Source organism: Macaca mulatta, chromosome 1 (genome assembly GCF_049350105.2).
Source record: "Macaca mulatta isolate MMU2019108-1 chromosome 1, T2T-MMU8v2.0, whole genome shotgun sequence".
Lineage (NCBI taxonomy): Eukaryota > Metazoa > Chordata > Mammalia > Primates > Cercopithecidae > Macaca > Macaca mulatta.
In genome coordinates this window covers 178,049,286-178,069,850 of record NC_133406.1, presented here as the reverse complement: position 1 = coordinate 178,069,850, position 20,565 = coordinate 178,049,286, and the positions used below count along the sequence as shown (strand labels likewise).

The following is a 20,565-nucleotide window of genomic DNA, read 5'->3' as shown; positions in this document are numbered from 1 at the left end:
ATGAACAGTGGCTACTGATTCTTAATTGAGATTTTTCCAATGTTTGTGTTACGAGTCTTTCAAATCACATATGTAATCATCAAAGTTGCCAATATTTCTTGTATTACAGGTTCACAGCAACTTTGTTTTCATTCACACGATCATCAATTACAAAAAGATTCTAAAAAATTAATTTAAATGTTTTTCTTCTCCCAGTCTTTTAGTGAAATGTTAACAGTCTACAAAAAAAAAAAAAGAAATATTCATCTATTTAAAGAAGCCTCTCATGTTACAGTATGAAAATTCTCCAAAATGATCTTTTGAGTTTCCATTCCATGTATTATTTTGCTTTTAAAATGAGGATATTTAAATTTAAATTTAAAAACAGGATAAAAGCTTCTAAGTTTTACGTAAAAGAATTTTAATCATGGGGGAAAATACTTTTTCTTCATGATCTATAAACTTTAAGTAGAAGAAATGGCAAGAGTTTGCTTGGTAAAAACATATTTATAGTAAAAAACTCATTTCATTCAATCTGGAGAATGTCAACATGGGAGATACTGACCTCAGGAGACAGTACAGAATAAGCCTGTGGTGGTTTCTCCAGTGAGACTGGTAAGCAAAACTGGCCAGTCTTCAACCGTCCATTCTGAAGCATTGGTATCCACTTTTAAAGAAAATAAAACAATTTTATTTTAAATACATTTGCTATAAAAATAATTACTTAGAAAGCATGTTTTAAGAACTTGGTACAAGTCTAATTTGTCTCATATCATCAAACATTAAGGGATTTAATTATATAAGTAATAATAATAGGCCTTCATAATTCCTCTAAAGAGAAGTTTCCCTAATGAAATTTTATTAAGCAGGAGATCCTCAAAACATTATTATTACTAACCATGCAATATTAAAATCTAGAGGCGAAAAGTCAGTCTTAGAAAAAAGACATAAAGTAAATATATTTTAAAACTGAGATAATCATTTCAATGTAAATAGTGAAATAATTGATTAGATAGGAATCCTAGAAACAAAAAGTATGATCATAAATTTATTGTCTTATAGTTAGAGCAAAACTCATGTCACAAATTGCCAGAGACAAAAATAATGAATCAAATGTTGGCTTTTCTCTTTTGGCTGAAAGCATAATTTTTCTGACAGAATTGTATTACACCACACTATGATGTCCTTCATCTTAGGTTTATCTTTGCAATTCAATCATAGTAATTTATTTTTTATTTTTATTTTTGAGACAAGGTCTCACTGTTACCCAGGCCGGAGTGCAGTGGCATGATCTTGGCTCACTGCAACCTCTGCCTCCCAGGCTCAAGCAATCCTCCCATCTCAGCCTCCCTAGCAGCTGGGATCACAGGTGCACACCACCACACCTGCTAATTGTTTTATTTTTGGTAGCAATGGGGTTTTGCCATGCTGCCCAGGCTGGAAATCATAATTTTGAAAAAGACTCAAGGGTTTTAATTTTTTCTCCAATATTCTCTTTTACTCATTTTATATTAAAATCATTATCTGCTGAAGAGTCTGTGAACCTATTATATTTATGCTGCACTATTGGGTATACACCTAATAATCAGGACTAACACCCAAGTGTTTATACATGTTTGTTAATATATCAATTAATTACATTAGCTAATTACATTAGCTAATTACATTAATGGCTATTTTCTTGTTATAATGGCTCTTCCTAATCAATGCAACTTCGTAACTATGGGGAATTAGACAGGGAATATTCAAATAACAAGAAACAGGCCAGGCGCCATGGTTCACGCCTGTAATCCTAGCACTTTGGGAGGCCAAGGCAGGCGGATCACTTGAAGCCAAGAGTTTGAGACCAACCTGGCAAGCATGGTGAAACCCCATCTCTACTGAAAATACAAAAAAATTAGTTGGACATGGTGGAGGGCACCTGTAATCCCAGCTATTCAGGAGGCTGAGAGAGGAGAACTGCTTGAACCCAGGAAATGGAGGTTGCAGTGAGCCAAGATCGCGCCACCACAATCCAGCCTGGGAGACAGAGACTCTGTCTAAAAAAAAACAAAAAAAGAAAAAGAAGGCCAGGTGCGGTGGCTCACACCTGTAATCCCAGCACTTTGGGAGGCTGAGGCGGGCAGATCACGAGGTCAGTAGATGGAGACCATCCTGGCTAACACAGTGAAACCCCCGTCTCTACTAAAAATACAAAAAAATTAGCTGGGCATGGTGGTGGGTGCCAGTAGTTCCAGCTACTCAGGAGGCTGAGGTAGGAGAATGGTGGGAACCCGGGAGGCGGAGCTTGCAGTGAGCCAAGATCGTGCCACTACACTCCAGCCTGGGCGACAGAGCGAGACTCCATCTCAAAAAAAAAAAAAAAAAAAAAGAAAAAAAGAAAAACAGAAAGAAAACAAAAATTGACAAGAAATATCAACTATATCTTAAATATCACCATTATTTTAGCTCTTTGATCTAAATAGTCAACCAAAAAGACTTACTGTATATCCAACTGGTGTTTCAAGAGGAGTATTTTGTTTTTGTTGACAACTAACATGATAAAAAGTAAAAAGCAAGTGATGATGGTCAGTTAAAGTAGCAGGAAGCTTAACCTTGATTTCTTCATGAAAATCAGGAGACCTTCATACAAAAAAACAAAAAACAAAAAAACAAAAAAACACAACAGTCAGTAACTTGTCCAAAATAAATAATGTATTTGTATATTTGAATAATTTAAAAATTTTAAGATTCATGTTTAATTTTTCCTCTAGTCCAAAATGTTTTTCTTTATCCCCAATCTCTAAATAACTAAATCCTACTTCCATAAAAGAGAGCTGCCACTGTTTCTGAAATTTCTCATCCCATTTTTCTTAATAGGCTGAGTAATCCTACTATTTGAAAGTTCATTAATAATCACCACCTTGATCCTGAGATCTCCATTAGATTGGAAGCTGTATAAAAGAGGACACTGGCAGGGCACGGTGGCTCACGACTGTAATCCTAGCACTTTGGGAGGCCAAGGCAGGTGGATCACGAGGTCAGGAGATCAAGACCATCCTAGCAAACACGGTGAAACCCCATCTCTACTAAAAATACAAAAAAACATTAGCCGGGAGTGGTGGCAGGCGCCTGTAGTCCCAGCTACTCGGGAGGCTGAGGCAGGAGAATGGCGTGAACCCGGGAGGCAGAGCTTGCAGTGAGCTGAGATCACACCACTGCACTCTAGCCTGGGCGACACAGGGAAACTCTGTCTCAAAAAAAAAAAAAAAAAAAAAAGACACTAAGGTAGGGAGTTCTATATTTATGAGCCAATTCTGATAAACAATTCATAAAACATTTTCCCTACATAGGAGTATGCTTTCATATTAAAACTAATGTGTAAAAAAACTAATTTGTAAAAAAAAGTGGTAAAAAGGCATCTTTAGACAACTTAATATCAAACTATCACACTGGAGGCCAGGTGTAGTGACTCACACCTATAATTCCAGCACTTTGGGAGGCTGTGGCGTCAGGATTACTTGGAGTCAGGAGTTTGAGACCAGTCTACACAACATAGCCAGACTCATCTCTACAAAAAATAAAAATAAATAAAAAAATTTTTAAAAGTCCTAGCTACTTGGGAGGCTGAGATGAGAGGATCACTTGAGTCCAGGAGTTCAAGGCGGCAGTGAGCTATGATCCTGCCACTGCACTCCGGCCTAGGTGACAGAATGAGACAAAAAATAAATAAAATAAAATATTTTTTTAAAAAAGATCTAGTTTTGCTCTATAGACTGTCTTATATCAACCATTTCGTTGAAGAAATAAAAAAAGTTACCAAAATATGGACTAGAATTGACTGCTAAAATAAACAAAAAACCCAGTAAAATCAGGAAACGCCCACAAACTGCATTTGTCTTAGTTTAGAAGCGCTTCCAGACTCTTAAGAATACAACAAATATCTTGTTTGATCAAACCAATGACACTTTCTTCTCAATATTCACTGAGAATAATCCCAAGAGGGCACTTTTATAGAAAAGCATGGCTGCTATTCATAACAAAAAGGGATAAAACCTTAGCATTCCAACCTTCCATATTCAATGAGTATCTCTCAGAATTATATTCAACAAAAACGCAACCAAACCATATTGCTCCAACTATCCTTAAAGCGAGGTCTGTCCCATCAATCAGGTTTTCTTCCTTAGATGTTAATAGGTCAAATATCCTTCCATCTCAAATAAGCCTCAAAAACATTAACAGGTACAGACTTGAACACAGGAATATTAAGTAGAACAAGGCTTTTGATAATAAACAAGAAAGATAGCTAATGTTAGCCATCTGAGAACTTGATGACTTTGGTGAAAAAAAAAAAAAAGACACTAGGCATCTTATTACTAATCCCACCAATCACCACTGAATTATGAGAAAGTTGAGTTTACCAACAATGTCAGATGGCATAGTCATTTTAATTCCACTGATGCTGCAAACAACAACAAAAAAGACCTAGTAATAAAATGGGATAATTTTTAGAAATTACTATCTTCTTTATCAATACATTTCCTGGTATTCAGTGTTTTAGTTCACTTCTGTCCTAAAAATCACATAATGTGAAGACTTTTGTTGAAAATTAAACATCTAAGAGAGTTATTCATTCAATAAGTAGGTTTAATTGCCCACCTTTGGCTAAACATTGCGTTACCTTTGTAGTGGTTTTAAAGACGAACATTAAAAAACAACTACCCTCAAAAAGTATGCAACTTAGTAGGAATATAAATAAGACACACATATATCAATAGCTATGCTATAAAACAGGGGTTGGCAAACTATGGCCTATGAGCTAAAAATAGTTCACTGCCTGGTTTTGTATAGCCTGCAAACTAAGAATGGTTTTTACATTTTTAATTGGGGGTAAAAAAGAATAATAATATTTCACAATATGTGAAAATTATATGAAATTCAAATTTCAATGTCCATAAATAAAGCTTTATTGAAACACAGCTATATCCATTTACTTGTAACATTTCTTACTGTCTATGGCTGTTTTTGCACTATAATGGCATAGATGAATGGTTGCAAGAGAGACCATATAACCACAGGCCTAAAATATATACCATCCAGTCCTTTGTAGAAAATGTTTGCCAACCCCTGGTATACAGCATATAGGGTTATGTGCTTCAAGAACAGAGCTGAACAGATTACTTCAAGTTAGAGATCAGGAAATTGTAACTTAGGAGGTAATATTTGATATGGACCTTGAAGAATGAGTAGGAGTTCAATAAATAAAGGGATTTGATATTATAATAGAAAAAAAAAACCCAAGAATGGCCCAGAAACAGGACAGCACAGGATGTTTAGTAATAAAGCAGAAAGGAAATCAGCAAGACTTAACAGATGATTGAATATTAAAGAGGAAAGACAAAGATGTCTTAAATTTTGAGCCAGAGTATCTGGAAAAATGGTGGTACCATTAATAAAAATGGAGAGTAAGAAAGACATAGGGTCAGGACAAGAGTCAGGGATAGATACATGAACACAGAGAAGACAGCAGGGCATCCAAATGAGCATGTACAATAGGCCACTAAAAATATGTATCTGTACTTCAAAAGGAAGGTATGACTAAAAACAGAATTGGAAACAATCCACATAAACATTAAGGCAGTAGCATTTTCACTGAATGTAACTCTGAGAGATACATGTACGATTATTCAAGAAAACAATATATTAAGAATGAGAGTTAAGGGCAAAACTTTAGTGTTCTGTGTGGAATGCCTTACACTTACGGGAAAAAGAATACTACAGAAAAAAAAAGTAAGTGTTCAAAGAGGTAGAAGGAAGTCCAAGACAAGGCCATAACATAAAGATAAGAGGCAAGTTTTAAGAAGGGCAAGGAAAATACATACTATACAACAGCACTGAGAAAGGATTGTTGTGTTTGTAAGTATGGAAACAGAAGCTTCTTTTTGAGAATAAGAGACAGAGCCAATGAAGCAGAAGACTAATGCTGCAAGAAACAGAATAAATGATTGACTTATATTCTGAAAGAGGTCAAAAGGATCATTTGAAAGCAGGGGTGAAAAGATTCACATTTACCAGGGAGTAGGCCATCATTTCCCACGAAACAGAAGGAAAGGCAAATCAGTATAGAGAATTTGAGATGAAGAGTAGAGAAGCTGATGGACCATCTCAAGTTGGATGGTCTTAATAAACAGGAATGCTGAGAGTAAAGCACACAGAAAAGAAGTAGGAGCTAGAAGAAACTGCTGTAGCTATTGCTAAATGAGGGCAAAGTGTTAAAAAAAAAAATAAGATTACAAGAGAGCTGAGGCCAAAAAAAGAGATAAAATGAATTACTATAGCCCTATCATATGATACAACAACATCAATTTGTGATAGTCCTGATTAATACAATTTTGTGATTTTTCTCCAATAGTATTCAATAATCCCCCCAAAAAAGAAAGCAGAAATTAAAGGTTATCCAAAGTTAGCAATTTCTCAAGGAAGAAAAATGGCAAGTCGCTACATCAAAGAATTAATGGATACTGGTAGCATCACCAATTTAACTGACTAATGTGTTCAAGTTTAGTAAAGAGTTAAGTTACTACAAAGTATCAGGTGGAAATAACTGGGAAAGACCAAAGGACCAGAGGCCACAATGATAATCAATAACAATATAATAAAAATGAAAGGATCAGAGAATTCGATAGAAAAGATGTTGGTGTACAAAGTCATATTTGAGATGTCAACAGAGAATGGCTGTGCATCCACAGGTTGAAAATTATAACTCTGATGTCAGCCTTGAATTTGGCACATTTAGTGCAGCAAGGCATTTGGTAAACACACTAATGTGAGTGCTAACAATGCCACTGAGAAGTGAGTAACTTTGAAAGAAATATTTGAATTCAGTACCTGTTATGATATACTACGGCTGTATAGGCTTCCTTTGAAAATTCTGAACAGCTAGATTTACCAAAGATTACCTGAAACAAATAACAGCATGTTGAAACTTTGTTGTAGTAAATGCTGGATGTTTCATACCTATGTAAGAATTTGTCTGATTTAATAACTATTTGAGAAAAATGGGCAAAATCAGCCCAATGAAGAACAATGTGCCTACTGACGTTCATCAAAAAGTTCAATTGCTTAACTATAAGTTTCTTTTCAACAACAGACCCATCTGACATTCAAACATTTTGAAAGTTTCTATCAATTTTATTTATATCTACTGGAAATTAGATACATTTCTTTCCTTTTTCTTAAAGAAGGTGAAGAATTCACTTTTAATCAGATGTAGCATATTATTTGGAACTTATATAAGAAATATAAATAGTGGCATAAACCTACTATACAAATTGTTGGCTTCAACACTAAAACAGCAGAGTCATTCTGAAAGTCAAATATAAATTATATATGATATCAGAAATCCTATTTTAGGTCAAGCTATGTATCCTTTGCTTCTAATATTTCCTTCAAGCTACTCTACAATAGAGGAGGAGCTCCATTCTTATATTTTTGCATACATATATTTTTTAATCCACCATGTTAAAAAGAATACAATATTACTTTTGGAGTAAGTTTATAGGTAAAGTAATTTAGCCTTGTATATCTGTCTCTTGAATTCTGGAGTAATAACAGGAATACTGTGGTTAATTAGAGCAGCTGATTAGATAAATAGCTCAACATCAAGGTTATAGCAATAATTCCTAGGTGAGACACACTTGCAGTGTTATCTAGCCAGAGATTAAACTTTTAAAGTCTGTATAGCCATCTTTACACATGCATGAATAGATGTGTGAACATGTCAGCACACTTCCATCAACACAATTGGTAAAACAACTCCAAGTTTATTATTTATATAAAGAGATTAATTGGCATCATCCTTAATTGGAAAGGCATATTAGCAGGTATTTCTGTTTCTTTTTGCAACATTTCAAGCAGGCTCTGTTATTTTAAGGGTATATACAAGTGTAATAATTATGACTTTCCTAACATATATATAATTTCCTCAATTTACAAATACCTTAGTATGTTTTCATAAATTGTTCCTGTGCCAGAATTATGAAGTTCACAATTTTATCATGTCAATATTACATTATCAAAAAGTTATCTTAGGATCCATTTAAACAGTCCTTTTTAAAAAAAAAAAAGCAAACACAGTATGTCTATGTTTATATACTCTTTCAAATCAGCCACTTCACACATAAAAACATTGTATTTTCATATGACTAATAACACACAAGTAAAAACCTTTATTTCCCTCTGAGATGCTATCACTTTTCACAAAACTTGTTTACTTTCATAATATGAATGACATAAAGCAGACAGTGTTCCTTTTTTGACCATCTGACATGTATTTTTAATCATTCAGCAATATAGACTGAGCATTAATTATTTATCCAAAAATGTGATAGGAGTCAAGATATAGATATGAGTAAGACATCGTCCCTGCTCTCAAGGAGCTCACAATCTAATGGGCGAGATTAAGAAATAAATATAGAATTATAAAGTGATAAAGTCCCATGAAAGAAGTGAGAAGATGCTATGGTAGCACCAAAGAGGGAGTGGTCTAACTGCCAGTATAGGATGGGTGCAGCTGGGGCTCTGTAGAGGAGGCCACATATATGATAAGACAAGAAAGAGTTTGTTAGGTAAACAATAAAAGCAGATTATTCTACATATACTACATGTGTCATATGCTCAAATTTATATGGCAACTCACACATAGGCTGACCAAGCATCTATTTTCACAATCTAGTATCTTTTCATCAACCATCATAGTACATTCATTCCTTCAGCAGAAATAAACTAGTATAAAACATGAAATGTGAATTCCAAACCTCAAAAATAAGTTCTACAATTATTCAACAAATATTTATTCAATATGTATTATAGGCAATAAACTGAAAAAAATGCCATAGGAGAATACAAAGATGAATAATTTGTGCTCACTACTGTCAAGGAGATATACAAATGTTGATGTAACCAAGGCAACAGGGTAGAAGAAAACGTATCTTGCCTAGTATGTGGAAAACCAGAAGAACTTCATTAAAATATGGACATGGAAGGATAAAATAAGACTATTAACAATGCACCTATTCTTAGCTCATTTTCATCCCACTAGGGTTCTCAGAGGTTGAGCATCTATAGCAATAGCGTATTTCTATTCCATATATTACTAACTTCGGCTGAGCCAAAAATTCACTCTCATGAAACTTGCATTTATTAGTGTCCCACAAATCCTGAATGACAATTTAGACAGTCAAGAATCTCTCGTCTGGTCTCAATCTACTATTTCTGATTTTTCTTCCAGTGCTCTGGTTCACTGGCAACTAACCACTGTCATTACGGTTCATGGGCATTCCCCAACTTGAAATGCTTTCCTTTCCCCACTCTCCAAACACACTGCTATTAACATTTTAATGACCTTTGATTTCAGCACAAAAGTACCTCTTCCATGAGATGCTTCTTACCTCAGTAAGGCATTCTCTCCCACCTCTGAATACCTACCTATTCCTTTGAATCCCTATATCAATCTTCTAATAATTAGCACATAGCTTGATCCTCAACATTGTCTGCAAAATGTAATCCCTGGTGAGACTTAAAAATACTGAAACCTGGTTCAATCCCAGAGATTACGATTTAATTTAAATGAGATTCAGCCTGAGCACTGGTATTTTTGAAAAGCTCCCCAGGTGAATCTAATGTGCAGCCAAGATTGAGAACTAATGCCAGAGTTTGTCACCAAGGTGGGAAAGCCATACATACTAAATTACCTGCGGAGCATTTTCAAACTATAACGCAGCCTCATATACCACACATCACTTCCCACCTCCCCTAGTTGGCCTTACATTCTAAAGGGAGTTGAGGAGAATAAGAATCATAGATGTCAAAAGTACAGAAAAGGTATCTCTACTTTGATACAGTTCTCTAGGTGATACTGATCTAACTCTCTTTTGAAAACTACTATCTTAGATTTATATGTATTCATTTTATATCCTCTGTATTACAAGTCTTATTCATCTTTGTATTTCTAGGAGTGCCTAACATATACCAAGTCTTCAAAAATAAGTTAGTCTTTAAGTAATGTCATTACTATCTTTGTACAGAAAGTAATGCAGTTAGAAATTTGGTTTGAAAGATCACATTAATTTCCATGTTGGAGCTGCCAACCAAAAAGAAAGAAAAAAGTCTCTCTGAACTGTATACAAAAAATTAGAAAAGTAAATGAACATTTCTTACCGGCATGGCATTGCTTGGATCCTCTCCATACATAAACTGGACTTTCACTGTTATATTTCTAGCAGAACCTTGACGATTGGCAAAATTAAGACTCTGAGGGTATATGTAGAGAAGATTCCTGTGAAAGCAACAGCATAGAAGATAGTAAATACAAATCTAAAAAACACTATGTATCACTCACAAAATACCACAAAATAAGTGAGCAAATGCTGAAATTACAGATATTGGCTAGCCATTATGCTAACTATTTAACATGTGATGTTTTATTTTCTTTTGAGAGCAATCATTCAAATACACAGCAAACATGTCCCAATTTTGCAGATAAACTGAGATTCAGAAAAGTTAATTGATTTTCATATACAACCAAGTAAATGACAAAGCTGAAATCAGAGTACAGGTCAGTCAGACCTCAAAACTCATTATCTTCACTCTACAAGAGGCTTATGGAATAAATGAATATGGAATGAAACATTATTAAGTTAAAAAATAGTTATAATATTATCTTAGTTCCTCCAAGCACGTATAAATACGATGACATTTATAAATGTGGCTTTTGTATAAATGTGATTAAGAATTTAAGAGGTATAATATTCCACATTATTTTTCAAAAATGCATTACAATATGATGGGTATAATAGAGTTAGGTAGTTACTACAAGACAATAACATCCTAATTTGCATTTGTTTGAATTCTTGTCCAGCTTATGATCGCTATCACAGACAAACTTTAATAGTCCTCGCTGCCAACACACAGAAGAGAAATAATTCAAGAAAAGACACCAAAGAGCTTAAAAAAAAAAAAAGAATTAAGAGCTACTTTACCTGAAGACTAGTGCTTACAGCCAATGAACAAGACGTTGAGTATAATAGAACCTTGCTAATCAACTGCTGGGGCAATGAAAACAGGTCTAAATTTCCTAAGAGTGGTAGGGCAATATAGAAATTTTAAACGAACACAATACTTTGACCCAACAAACACACCTCTAACCTGAGAAGAAAACTGCACACATGTACAAATGATTGTGTTCTATAAGAGAATGATTACACAAAATTACAAAGAAACACAATGTTCATCAGTACTGAGTTGGTTAACATATATTAAGAAGGAATATCATGTGTCCTCAAACTGACAATGTACGGCCATATTTACTGATGTGGAAAGAGACACCTAGCATATTGAATGGGACACAGGGTGGGGGAGAAGCAGGTTCCAGAGCAGATGTGTAGTGGCATTACCCCATTTGTGGAAAACTCTGTATGGGGGTGTGGGGGAAGGCAGAGAGAGAGAATGGATAAAATCATATTTCTAAAAAATAATAATGATGGCTTGAGTGTGTTTTAGTTAATAGTAATGGTTTTCATTTTTATACTTTATTTAAAATTTTACAGTGAAAATATATGATCTTTACAACTAGAAAAAGCAATAAAGTAATTTCCATGCTAGAGGATGGAATGTCTTTGACAATAAGCACACCATCTAGAAGTACTAAAAAAATGGAGAAGAATCAGTTGTGCTCAAAATAGTCAAAAAGTATAGGAGGCAAATATGGAACTGTTATGACTGGTTAGCTTGCTAGTCTAAAGAACTTAAGATCAAAGTTGACTGTGACTGACCAACCACTGAAATCATCAAGTAAAATGTATAAAGAAAACATTTACTGATTGCTTCAATAAATGTCAGGCATTGTGGTGGGCACTAGAAAAATAAATAGTAAGATTAAGAAGTCACTCCCTGGTCTTCAGGAACATAGTATAAAGGGATAAAAATGCCTATACACAGACCACTTCAAAACAACAGTGTTACAAGACAGGCATGCAAAAGCCCTATAGGAGGAAAAAATAGGTACCTAGCTGTCTATGGGGATGTCTTTTCATTTATAAGATCCCCCATCTTTTCTAGCCTTGTGATTTACTTGTTGAAGAAAGTGAATTGTTTCTGTGTAGATTTTCCAGAGCCTAGATTTTACTGATTGCACCCCTGTAGTGTCATTTGAGATATTCTACTGTGGTTTTTGTAAATTGAGAGTTGAATCCAGAGCCTTAGTCACATTGAGGTTAGAATTTTTTTCAGGAAGATCACTTTATAAAGGATACTGTGTTATTTTTTCAGGAAATATTTGGTTGCTTCCTTTTGTGAAATTAGTCAACAATGATGATCAATGCCTAAATCCATTTTTTTAAATTTTTAAAATTTATTGTTTTTTTTAAGAGACAAAGTCTCACTCTGTCGCTCAGGCTGAAGAGCAGTGGTGTGATCATACCTCACTGCAGCCTTGAACTCCTGGCCTAAAGTGATCCTTCCGCCTCAGCCTCCTAAGTAGCTGGGACTACAGGCACGTGTCATCACACTGGGCTAATTTTTCTATTTTTTGTAGAGATGGGGTCTCACTATGTTGATCAGGCTGCTCTTAAACTCCTGGGCTCAAGTGATTCTCCCATCTTGACCTCCCAAAATGCTGAGATTACAGGCACAAGCCATAGTGCCCAGACCGCCTAAATCCATTAATTCATTCAGGTTGCCAAACGGTAATATTCTATCATTTCTTTTTAATTTTGCATCTGGAGCACACTTATGAAGAGTGCTTTCCCTCATCTACTATTTGCTTTGCCAGTGAACCACTATATGAGAGGCAGGAATAAATGCTTGATTCTTTTCCATTATCTGCCAGTTTGCAAAATAATACATTGGTGTACTACAATCCTCCAAAAAGGATCAATTATATCTTATTTTTTAGCATCATTTATAAACTCACGGATGAAACATATTTGATGAATCTCAGTATATTATAGTTATTATTCTTATAGATGATTAAATTGTCCCATCTTTGGCAAATGAAAAAAACAATGCAAGCTGGTTTTTGATTCAATTGTAGTAGTCTGTGACAATTATCTGTTATGACAAGATGTTCCAGACTCTTCTTATTTTTTTTTCCCCAGACCTGGAGGCAGTGATTTTACCAAGAAGCTGTAGTTTTCTTAAGAAACATTTTTTTTTTCAAACCACAATGTGAGCATTCATTGTGGATTGGTCACTGTTTCTAGACGATTTCAGTTATAAAGAGCTGGGGGGAAATGCTTCTAACAAAAAAAAAGTATCCTGACTTCATACTGATATTTCCAATTCAAATTCAGGACTACAAGGTTTTTACTTAATCTTTTCTGTCTTGCATCTATACATAATTTTTCCCAAGCTGAGAGTTATTCTCAAGGACACCAGCTATGAACGGATTAAAAGTATATCACTTAATTACTCATCTGCGTTGTTCTAAGAAAGGCATCTTAAGGAATTCCAAGATTCTATGTTTAGACAGAGACAGACAAGTCTGCAAAGAAGACTGGAAAGGCACCCATATAGAAGAAAGAAAACTATGAGAGTACAATGACATGGAAACCAAAGCAAGAAAATATAAGAAAAATGAAATAATTAAATATTAAACGCTACTCAAGAGTTAGGTAAGTACTGAAAAAATTCAACAGGGTTTAGCAAAATGAAAGTCACTGATAATCTCAGGCTGCAAACAGATAAAAGTAGGTTCAGGAGTAAAAAGGAGGTAATAAAATAAAATGAAATTCTTAAAAGTAGCTGTGAAGGGGAAAAAGATAATGTAGTAATTGGAGACAGAATATGAGAATTTTGGAAGTCTTTTAAAATAAGAAAGGGTTGATCTTGATTACATCCTTGTGAAAACAATTTAGTTGAGACAGAGTCTGCATATACTAGAACAAGAATGTAAGATTCCTGAGGAGATGGTGGGAAAGAACAGAATGCAAAGCACATGATAATATATTAACCTGAAGTATGTCTATAATTCCTCATTGTAACGTTTATTGAGTATCCACAGTGTGATAGATACTGAGAATATGGAGATAAAAAATGAAGTCCTTAACTTCAGAGAACTCATGGTCTAGAGGGGAAATCAGACAAGCAAATAATGATAATAATGTAGTATGATCGATGCTGTGAACACAGAATCATATTGCAGCCAGAAAAGGGCCTGGGATTAAAGAATCTGTCCACAAAGTACATGAACAGAAACTTCTCAAAAGAAGACACACATGCAGCCAACAAGCGTATGAAAAAAAGCTCAACATCACTGATCATGAGAGAAATGCAATTCAAAACCGCAATAAGATACCATCTCACACCAGTCAGAATGGTTATTACCAAAAAGTAAAAAAATAACAACAGATGCTGGTGAGGTTGTGGAGAAAAGGGAACACTCATACACTGTTGTTGGGAGTCTAAGTTAGTTTAACCATTGTAGAAAGCAGTATGGTGATTCCTCAAAGAGCAAAACTCCCATTCGACCCAGCAATCCCATTACTGTGTATATACCCAGAGGAATATAAATCAGGCTACCATAAAGACAGATGCACATGAATGTTCACTGCAGCACCATTCACAATAGCAAAGACATGGAATCAACCTAAATGCCCATCAATGACGGACTGGATAAAGAAATAAAGTAAATGTGGTACATGTACACAGGGAATACCATGCAGCCATAAAAAACAACAAGATCATGTCTTGCAAAAACATGGATGGAGCTGGGGGCCATTATCCTTAGCAAACTAATGCAGGAAGAGAAAACCAAATACCGCATGTTCTCACTTGTAAGTTGGAGCCAAATGATAAGAACTTACAAACACAAAGAAGGAAACAATAGACACAGGGGTCTACTTGAGAAGGGAGGGTGGGGGAGGGAGAGAGGAGCAGAAAAGGTAACTATTGGGTACTGGGTTTAATACTTGAGTGATGAAATAATCCATACAACTAATCCCTATAACACGAGTTTACCTAATAAACCTTCACATGTGTCCCCAAACCTAAAAGTTTTTAAAAAAATTAATCTACATTAAAAAATAAAAAATAATAAAAGAAAAAAACTCAAAAAAATCTGCTCACAAATGTCAATGAGAGATTTTCAAATTAAATAGACATGCAAAACATACAGAAAAACAAACATGCCATGCATGCTTCCCTCTGCCACTCCCACTCCTAAATCTCCACATTTGGATTACTACTATCTTTGCTTTGTGGGCATGGACATGACTTGCTACTTCCCATCTTTCAAATATAGGAAAGCCTCACCTTTCCCCTTTCCCCATCACACCACTTTGTTACTTCATTCAGAACTCTTATAGAATCTATAATTATCTTGTTCATTTATGTATTACTTCTTATTTTTATTTCTCCTCTAATACAACCAAAACATGAGGGCAGGGACCTTATTATCTGTATAACTGCTCTATTACCAGTCCCTTAAATAGTGCCTCATATTTAATGAATAAATAAATGAATAAATAGTACAGACAGCATTAAAAAATTTAGTTACTTAACACTTCTAGGAGTTTAGATTCCAGGTTAAATAGAAATTGACTGAACACTATCGATAAACTATGTTTGATTTTCAACATAAGCAATATAATTTTAAACTCGTCTCTGAAGGTGAAAGGCATGCAATTTTGAATTTTGAATCCAAATTCTTTTCCATTTGACTACTGACTCCATTAATAAATTCCCAAGTAAATCTAGTAGGTCTTTACTTTGCATTTAAAATTCTCCTTCAAAGAAATTTCAAATCAACAACAAGGTAAATTAATGAAAAACGTTCAGGTAGTTGCCTACTTAGCAGGAAAAAGATGAATTCATATTTCAATCTCATCAGAATAAATTATAGATTAATCAAAGGCTAAAATAATAAAAATAAAACAACAAAAATACTAGAAGAGCTTTAAAGAGACCAGATTTTACAGGTGAGAAAGGCATTTCTTAGCCTAAGCCAGAACATTTATAAGATATAAATTTTAAAGCATCCATTAATACACAGCAAGTGATACCATAAACACAGGTAGAAGAAAATGACAAACTGAAAAAAACTATTGTTTGTTACATATATAACAAAGAATTAGTATCCACAATATGTAAATAATTCCTAAAATTAGTCAGAAAGAGACAAACTTAAAAAGAGGGTAACAAGGAAAGGAGCAAATTATATACCTACCCAGATAATTTGCAAAGAGGGCAATAGAGATGGCCAGCAAAACAAACTAGATATATACTTGTCTGTTAGATTTATCAACATTTTTTGCCTTTTTCATTAAAAGCATTTGTAAAGGATATAGGAAAAGAGGAACTCTCATATACTCCTGGCGAGATGTACATTGGTACAACCCTTCTGAAGGACAATCTGACAAAAGCAATCATAAGTTAAAAGTCAACGTCTATGAATGTATATGAAAATATTTATATACATACACCACCACCATAAAAGCATTTTCTATACATACTGTTTATAATTAGAAAATCGGAAACAAATGATTAAAAGGGGGCTGATTAAATTAAGGTTCATGTATGTAACAGAGGAGTATACAGCTATTAAAAAGGATGTGGTAACTCTATAGACATTCATAGGAAAATAAATTTTAAAATACTAAGATCCTGAATAATATATACGTCATGAGCTATTATATATAACAAGATCCCATTTGTGTTATAAAAAATTATGGTTAGTCATTCAAAGGGCCTGGTATGATAGATCCAAAAAGTAAAGAGAGTCAAGATTTTTCTTTTTTATAGGTTTTTGAAATACCTGAGTTTTCACAAGAAGTCCTTTGCGCATTAAAAATCTTAGCCGGGCACAGTGGCTCATGCTTGTAATCCCAGCACTCTGGGAGGCCAAGGCGGGTGAATCACCTGAGGTCAGAAGTTCGAGACCAGCCTGGCCAACATGCTGAAACCCCGTCTCTACTAAAAATACAAAAATTAGCCCGGCGCGGTTGGGGGCACCTGTAATTCCAGCTATTTGGGAGGCTGAGACAGGAGAATCGCTTGAACCCAGGACGGGGAGGTTGCAGTGAGCCGAGATTATGTCACTGCACTCCAGCCTGGGGAACAAAGAGCAAAATTCCGTCTCATAAACAAACAAACAAACAAACAAATAAAAATCTTTACATGTCCAAAGATATGGCTGTTCAATTAAAAAATATATATGTACAAAACTTAACGTGTTAATAGTGAACATACAAAACAGTAAAATAGATAAAATTATTCCTTCAAAGGTCACTTAACTTCTGGATCTACACAGTCCAAAAAGATGGTCTAATGAGACAACTGAACACTTGATAGGTCAGTGGTTCTAACTGAGATATGTTATCAGTATAAAACATACAATAGGATCTTCCTATGCAACATTAATTCAAAAACAAATTACCATAGTTAAAAAGGAAGAAATTAAAGAAATACTATGTAAAAAAGAGCCAAAATATCTTGTATTTTATTTGAAAGTCATATCTCCATAAGATTACACAACCTGGTGTAGGATAAAGGACTTTGCTCTGATTGGAATTTAACAATTTAGGCTCTTAAATGTCCTAAAATTCTCTACAGCTAAGAAATTTTTATACTGGTTCCTAGGAACTAGGAATCCTTAAATTAGGGCCTACATTTGCTTACAAGTTTCTTATTTTCCTTGGCATAAAATTTTTTAGTTTTTACATTGCTTGTTATATTTGATCAGGGTCCTATTTAAATAGGCACAAGTTCAAGCAAAGATCAGATCTGCTTTTAGCAATGTGTACTCAGGAAGTATTAAAAGGCAGGCAGAAAATCCTTTATAAAATTACTACTTTCAATGTATTTTCCCATGTTGAAATGCTTCTGCAATTTATAATTAGGCAAATTACTTACTTTAATTATAATCAATAATGTCGTTCATATTACTCTAAGAAAAGAATTATACAGATATTTACACCAGGAGACAATATACTAGAAACCAAGACTAAGTGACCATTACCTCTACTCTGTCAGTGTTATTTGTGAGAAATTCACAAATTGAGCAAAAAGTGTTAGTATCCTAGTACAGTATAAATATAGAAGGAAACACTTTCATAAAGTCTCTCTGAGCACTTGGTACTAGTGCTCAGTTACTTCCATGCACTAAAAAAGGGGCTACTCTTCTTCCACAGAGAAGAGAAATTCCCTGCTCTAAAAAGAACGTAGTATAGGCCGGGCGCGGTGGCTCAAGCCTGTAATCCCAGCACTTTGGGAGGCCAAGACGGGCGGATCACGAGGTCAGGAGATTGAAACCATCCTGGCTAACACGGTGAAACCCCGTCTCTACTAAAAAATACAAAAAACTAGCCGGGCGAGGTGGCGGGCGCCTGTAGTCCCAGCTACTGAGGAGGCTGAGGCAGGAGAATGGCGTAAACCCGGGAGGCGGAGCTTGCAGTGAGCTGAGATCTGGCCACTGCACCCCAGCCTGGGCGACAGAGCAAGACTCCGTCTCAAAAAACAAAACAAAACAAAACAAAACAAAACAAAAAAAAGAATGTAGTATATCAAAAAGAGGTAACCAGTACTACATATACATTCTGCACTTGGAAAATCCCTATATGTTGATTTTATCATTCTCTTAGTCATTCAATAAACATTGCTTCTACAATGTGTGAGGCATTACTGTACTAAAGCATTATAAGGAATATACATTAAAAACACATACAAATCTTGCCAATAAACGGCTTATAGTATAATAGGGGAGAGAAGTTGGCCCATCTATCTTCTCCTTCAACTAGCAAGTAGATGAAATATCAGGGTCAATAGTTGTAAGCCATAAAAGCTGACAGCTTAGTTAAGAGAAGTTTTGAAATATGTATTTCATGGCCAAATAATTACAACTGTAACTTTTCTATTTAAAGAAGGAGAAAATTTGAATTTCTTCTCTAGCTCAACATACACTTTTATAATTCCATAACATGAACCAGAGTAAAGGGTAAGATGGAAATGAAGAATATTTTCTTACCCTTTTGTGGTTCCATATTGGACACTTAAAAATCATACACAACCTAATCAAAAGACATAATTCATTAAAAAGGTACGAGACCAAAACTAAAAAAATCTAGACTATAACAAAATTTCCCAATTTACATTATCTTAATATGCAATTAATTTTCACCAGTAAAATACTATACTATGGGTACAAATGCATTGATTAGTTCTAATTACAAAAATGGCTAATATATAATATTATGTAGTGTTTATGACACACCAGGTAATGTTCTAAGTGCTTTGAAAATATAAACTTTTAATCTTTATACAACCCTATAAAATAGGTGTCATTCTCACTGGACAGATGAGAAAACAGGGGTTCAGAAATGTGAAGTAATTTGACCAAAGGTCACAAAACTGAAGAATATCAAATCCAGGATTCTGATTCAGGCAGTCTTGTTCCAGAATCATGCTCTTAACCACTATGGAATACTACCTGTATTATAGTATTACATATACTGTACTATAACTATTACACCTAAAACCCTTAATACTACCTGTACTATAACTATTATACCCAAAATCCTGAGTCATCAAAAAGAAGAGCCTCTATTTTATACAATGAAGAGGCATTTCTAAGAATAGAAATTTAGGGACGAGCACAGTGGCTTACTCCTGTAATATCAGCACTTTGAGAGGCTGATGTGGGAAGTTCACTTGAAGTCAGGAGTTCGAGGCCAGCTTGGACAACATAGTGAGACCCACTCTCTACAAAATATTTAAAAATTAGCTGGGCGTGTTGGCATGCATCTATAGTCTCAGCTACTGGGGAGGCTGAGGGAGGAGGCTCACTCAAGCCCAGGAATTCGTGGCTATAGTGAGCTATGATCATGCCACTGCACTCCAGCCTGGACAACAGAGCAAGACCCTGTCTCTAAAAAAAAGAAAAGAAAAGAAATTTGGAAATGGTTCATTTTGTAGTAACAATTTATAATTTACACTGAAATTCATTATGATAAAACTTTTCCCTGTGTTAAAAAGATATTAACTTTATGAAAAATTTATTTTAGGTAAGGTTGATTATATATACTCACACACATACACAGGTTAAAAGTTAGTTTCATGTGACATAATAACTAGCATTTTGAGCACTACCTGTTTGCCCAACACTGTTCTAAGTGCTCTACATGTATTATTGTTAAATTATCATAACACTATGAATTATGTACTATAATTACCCCAGCTTTACAGATGAGGAGACTAATCCAAGGGGAAGTTAAGTAACTTGTCCAAGGTCAGACAGCGAGAGCTGGCTTTGGACCCCACTACAGTCTGACTCCAGCACCCATATTCTTAACAATTTCACCATATTAATATGTCAAGATTAAGTAGTTTTAAAGGATACTATTTTCTCACAAAGTTCTTAATATGAACACTTAATAAGAATAAGCACTAATATTAGTATTTTTCTTTTTAACACTAAGTTGGAAGCACAGTGGAACATTTATTTTTAGAAATATTATTAATTGGCTGGGCTCACGCCTGTAATTGACTGGGCTCATGTCCGTAAATTTTGGGAGGCCAAGGCAAAAGAATCGCTTGAGCCCAATAGTTCCAGACCAG

The 20,565-nt window shown here is 34.7% G+C and overlaps 1 protein-coding gene across 14 annotated transcripts in view; it reads right to left on the bottom strand.

Annotated features, from left to right (window-relative positions):
• The window catches only part of DOCK7 (dedicator of cytokinesis 7), a 227,342-nt gene that overhangs the window by 117,070 nt on the left and 89,707 nt on the right, over positions 1 to 20,565 (bottom strand). For 13 of the 14 annotated variants that reach the window (XR_013401315.1, XR_013401316.1, XM_015141107.3 and 10 more), the window contains exons 15-18: positions 10,177 to 10,294; positions 6,847 to 6,917; positions 2,463 to 2,601; positions 545 to 646 (exon numbers count right to left, since the gene is read on the bottom strand). Coding sequence is in view for 12 of the 14 variants with exons in the window: in XM_015141107.3 (XP_014996593.3) it covers positions 545 to 646; positions 2,463 to 2,601; positions 6,847 to 6,917; positions 10,177 to 10,294 (430 nt within the window). In the remaining 2 variants the exon portion in view is untranslated. Of the gene's footprint in view, positions 1 to 544; positions 647 to 2,462; positions 2,602 to 6,846; positions 6,918 to 7,761; positions 8,539 to 10,176; positions 10,295 to 20,565 lie in introns of those variants that run through there. The other variant, XM_015141169.3, reaches the window with a different exon arrangement.